This window comes from Myotis brandtii, unplaced genomic scaffold (assembly GCF_000412655.1).
Source record: "Myotis brandtii unplaced genomic scaffold, ASM41265v1 scaffold656, whole genome shotgun sequence".
NCBI classification, from domain to species: domain Eukaryota; kingdom Metazoa; phylum Chordata; class Mammalia; order Chiroptera; family Vespertilionidae; genus Myotis; species Myotis brandtii.
The window spans coordinates 1,295,639-1,300,607 of record NW_005370548.1 but is presented as its reverse complement, the minus strand read 5'-3'; the positions used below and the strand labels follow the sequence as shown (position 1 = coordinate 1,300,607).

At 55.7% G+C, this 4,969-nt stretch overlaps 1 protein-coding gene across 2 annotated transcripts in view; it reads left to right on the top strand.

Moving 5' to 3' along the window:
* The window catches only part of BUB3 (BUB3 mitotic checkpoint protein), a 10,380-nt gene extending 8,770 nt beyond the window's left edge, over positions 1 to 1,610 (top strand). Inside the window, exon 7 of one of the 2 annotated variants that reach the window (XM_014528872.1) lies at positions 1,335 to 1,610. In XM_014528872.1, coding sequence (XP_014384358.1) covers positions 1,335 to 1,344 — 10 coding nt within the window. In that variant the 3' untranslated portion in view covers positions 1,345 to 1,610. Of the gene's footprint in view, positions 1 to 124; positions 197 to 1,334 lie in introns of those variants that run through there. The other variant, XM_014528871.1, reaches the window with a different exon arrangement.
* The last annotated feature ends 3,359 nt before the right edge of the window (positions 1,611 to 4,969 follow it).

The window sequence follows — 4,969 nt, the reverse complement described above, 5'->3', positions numbered from 1 at the left end:
CCTCCCCCCCCCCCCCCCCCCATCTCTCATCTCTCATCTCTCATCTCTCATTTCTCGTTTCTCGTCTCTCGTCCTGGCCGGCCATTCTGATCTCATGCTGTTCTTTTCTCTTTTGAACTTGTAGGCCACCATGTACTTGACAAGATTTCATTTACTTAAGTGCCATGTTGATGATGATAAAACAGTTCCTACTCTCTAATGGTGGATTTATTACTATTAACAAAGAAACCGGAGAAAACATTAATTTTAATATTATAGGAACCTACAAATAAGGGATAAGAGGTTTTTATTGATTTTGTTTGTAAACAAACACTTTTCTTAAGTGCATGAGATGGCTTGGTGGTTTGCTGTGTTAAAGGTATTCGGGCAAACGAAATTGGAGGCAATGACTGCACTTTTGAGAGTCAGTCTGACCTTGCTGGTTTTGTTGCCATGTGGCAGTAAATGTGTGTAAAGAAATATAGGTAATAAATCCCTTTGCATTTTCTTCTGGACCTTAACTGCTAGAGGAAAGGCTCTTCAGCCATTTTTTTCTGCTGCTGGTTACAGTTGCTCATTCTCAAGCTGCTCAGACTGCCTCATGAGGAGGTTAATCTACAATTAAACAGTATTTCCTCCTGGCCGTCCATTATCTTCTGAAGCAGATGGTTCATCATTTCCTGGGCTGTTAAACAAAGCGAGGTTAAGGTTAGACTCTGGGGAATCAGCTAGTTTTCAATCTTATTAGGGTGCAGGAGGAAAACTAATAAGAAAACCTCCTAACATCATTTTGTGACTGTAAACAATTATTTATTAGCAAACAATTGATCCCAGAAGGGCGAATTGTTTGAGTCAGTAATGAGCTGAGAAAAGACAGAGCATATCTGTGTATTTGGAAAAATAATTGTAACGTAATTGCAGTACATTTAGACAGGCATCTATTTGGACCTGTTTCTATCTCTAAATGAGTTTTGGGAAACATTAATGAGGTTTACATATTTTTCTGACATTTATATAGTTCTCATGTCCATTTCAGTTGCCCAGCCGCTGGTGATTACGGTTAAAAAGAAAAAATGGTAGTGAGAACGCGATTCATTTCAGTGCGATGCCTGCAGCAGGGCACGCACTCGGCGCAGCCTGTTCTCGGTGCTCCCAGGGCCTTTGGGGCTGACTCTGGTTTGCTCATACGCAGAAGGAGGTTCTGAAAGGGCCTGGGCCTTCACTGGATGTGTCTGATCCGTGATGTGTGTACGACATTGTTCTGATGCAGAGAAAGGCCTCGTTTGGTTTTTAGTGTTTCAGTGAGAACTCTGTGCGTCTGAACCTGCCTTTTGAACCGTGTTTTCTCATTGCAGGTCCACCTAACCGTCTGCGCAAGCGGCTTCCCTGCGGAAAGCTTGGCTTTCCTCCCCGGGGCGCACTGCGGTGTCCCCCCCCCCGCCCCCCAGGGGTGTGCTCTGTCCGACGCCGCTCGCCTGCGCTCGGGCCTGGGCGGGGAGTCCCGTCCCGGGCAGTGGTCGGTCGGAAGGACCGTCTCTCCACAGGCCCCGGCGCTTCTCCGGAGCAGCTTGAGCTCTTTTTATCCGATCACCTGACCCTGTCCCGCTGTCTAATAAAGCCGAGACGCAGACCCTCCCGTGCTGGATGGTGGTAAATGGGGGTGATGAATGTGAGCTCCTGCATCGGGCCTGGTGGGCAGACGTGGTGCCTCGGCCACTCGGCCACGCTCCTCCCTCCCTGCTGCTGGAGGCGGCCTGGGGATCTCGCTGGATCAGCGGGCCCCTGAGCCAGTGGCAGCCCTGAGGGTGGCACAGCCGCTGCGGGACCTCGGGCGCCCTTCGCAGGCCTCTCCGGGAAGTGCTGGTGCGCAGAGCTCACGCAGCCCGGGTCCAACCCCATGACAGGCCGTCTGGGATCCGTCACCCGCTGCGTCACCGCGAAGCCCCGGGATGTAAATGATGTCACGGCCGTGGTCTGTAGTGTGACTGCGAGCCTCTTAGAGTCATGGCCACTTGGCCGAGGACCGAGCACGAATGACATGGCTGAGAATGCTGCAGATGGAGGAGGGGGTCGCAGGAGAGCAGTGGGGGCCTGCTTTCCGGGGCGGGGCCCTGTCCTCCTGTCTCGAAGCCAGTGTGTCTCCTGAGTGTGTCCCTGCCTCCCTGCCGGCCTCGTCACCGCTCCTCCCAGGTGGTCCCCAAATGACCCACATGTCACATCTCGGTGTTTTCATTGGCTTCCTCGTCCCGATTTCCTTCTCTGTTTTTAAGTGTCACTTTGGTTTATCTGTTTTACTGCAATCCCACCGCTTCAGACGTCCTCTCTGTCCCCCGCCCCCGAGTGCGACCTCCTCCAGTCCCTGCCCTAGACCCTCCATCTTCCTGGCAGTGACCGAGGGTGAGATGTGAAATACACCTGAACTCTGTCCGGAGCAGAGGCTCACAGATGCCCGGTGGAGGAGCCCGACAGCGTCGCTGCGTTTCCTCCCTTTTTAAAGGAATGTTGGTTATGGCCTCCTGCGCTGACTATACCAAACGCCTTGCCGCCTCTGGTTTGAAGAGACTGCTCCCCACCACACAGGACTGCAGGCACCTGCTCTTTCTATCGCTGAGCCTGGGACCCCGGTGTCCCCACTGCCCGCAGCAGCCCTTCCATCACTCGCTAGGAAGGGGAGCTGCTCCGTGGCCCTGCTGCCTGTCGGGCGCCCCCAGGGGGGCACTGGCCTTCCCCGGGAGTCCTGGCAGGAGGGCGTTTGTCCTGGGCGGCAGCTGGCTCTGCGCTCACTGTAGACAGAGGATGTCAGCAGGTCCTGGTGCTGGGGATCCAGGCCTGTTAGGACCGGAGCCCCCCTGCCGGGGCCCTGCCTGCAGCCCTGCCTCCAGCATCGGCTTGGTGCTTGGTGTTTGCTGAGTGTTTGCTCTGCGCCTGTGTTGAGGGGAAGAGCGTTCTGGTCAGAGGAGGGCAGGCTCCTCCCTCGTGGGGGACCCCGTGCAGTCGCCTGCCGGGAGCTTGGGGACTCCAGTACGGAAGTGCTGTGGCTGCTTGACCCCGCATCTTGTGACCCTGAGCCTCCACTCTGTCCCATTGCCAACCCTCCCCCCCCGCCCCCCGTCCCCGCATTTTACTTTTTACCAACCCCTGGAACCACTGGGGGCCCTCCGTCTGAGGGTCCGCTGTTGGCGTCACTGTTGCTCAGACGCAGGTGAGCCCAGCCAGGAGCGGTAAGACCCCTCTCCCCTCTCCCCGGCCTGGCTGCAGCCGCAGGGAGGGTGCCCTCCAGGCGCTGGAGCTCTGCTGTCGCCTGTGGCCGCCATGCACAGCCAGAGTGCCACCTTACACACGGGCATCCTGCTCCCACGTCACGTGGAAACGCTGGGCGAAGGTGTGGGGATGCATATTTCCGAGGGTGTCGTAGGGTGCAGCCCTGAGGCTTTATGACGTTTACCCTGTGTGGGGGGGTGTCACCCTAGGCGCACTTGGAGGTCATGGTGACTGGTCATCCCCTAGAGCACCTGAAGCCTGGATGCCAGCGATCCTGTGACGGTTACGGGGAGCCCCTGACGTGGACTTCAAGTGTGCACGCCAGGGTCACGTGGGCAGGTCCCTCTGACCGGTTTGTAGGCTGCCGCTCACAGGCGGGCTGCTCGGAGAGGCAGCGGGCGCCCGCTTGCCTGTGGTTCCTGCGCTCCTGAGAGCAGGGGGCTGGCTAGTGGGTGGGGTTTATTTATTTTTATTTATTTTTTTAATCCTCACCTGAGGATATTTTTCCATTGATTTTTAGAGAGAGTGGAAGAGAGAGAGAGACATCGATGTGAGAGAAACACATTGCTTGGTTGCCTCCTGCACGAGCCCTGACCAGGACCCTGGCTAGGGAGGAGCCTGCAACCAACTACATGCCCTTGACCGGGATTGAACTCGGGACCTTTGTCTGCAGGCTGTTGCTCTATCCACTGAGCCAGTCCGCCAGGGCAGTGTATAGGCTTTTGTGAAGCTTGGCCTATATTGAAGGATCCTGCTTTCTACACTTAATGCCGTGGGAAAATTCTCCCACAGTTTATTTTTTGTCTTTATTTACTTTAGAGAGAGAGAGAGACATGGTTTGTTGTTCCACCTATTTATATGTTCATTGGGTGAAGTACTTCCTCTCACTGGGCCTCCATCTGGGTCAGGGCGTGTGGCTGGCGCTGGGACCCCGTCGTGTGACCAGATCTGGTGCTCAGGCACTTGGCTGACCTGGGTCCTCACGCTCACAGCCCTGTTGGAGGGAGGGACGGTTAAGGTTGGCGACTGCTCTTCAACCTGAGCCCACGTGAGTGGTTAATGCAGGTGCCGTGCCGGCCTGGGCTCCCAGAAACGCCACGTGGGCGGGAGCCCCTGTGTGAGAACCTGCTGGTAGTGCCTTACAGAGGAATGGATCTGGCGAGATGGCCCGTGTCCCCTCGCCCGGGTGGCCGGTCCCTGCCCTGGAGCTGCCCGTGCGAGTGTGTCGGGTCAGGCGGGACGGTGGTGCCTCTGGGCCTGGCCTTGAACCCCGATGTGGCTGCTTCGTCCCCTGCGTCACCGGCAGCGAATCAGACCTTCCTGAGCCTGTCTCCTCATCTGTGAAACGGAGATATGCCAGCTCCTGGCGTTGGAGATGAGCGTGTGGATGTCTAGGGGGGCGTGCCTGGCAGTCGGTGACTAGCAGCTCCTGTTCTTTGGGTGAAATAAACTGTCCTCAGTTATTAGCTGACTCGGGCTGGTGGTTGAAGATACCTGTGGGACCCTCGTTCTTGCGTTTGGCAGTCTGTTTATCTTAGGAAAACCCAGAATCACACCCACACCCACCATTTTGATTTTACATGTTACTACGTTGCCGTATTTCATCTCTTCGTTTTACAATAAAACTTTGCACACGCATGAAGCCTCGGGTGCCCATCCCTCACCCCATTCCCATTTGCTGCTCTTCAGTGTTGTACCCCTTATGCTCCTGTGGTTCCCATAGTGCTTA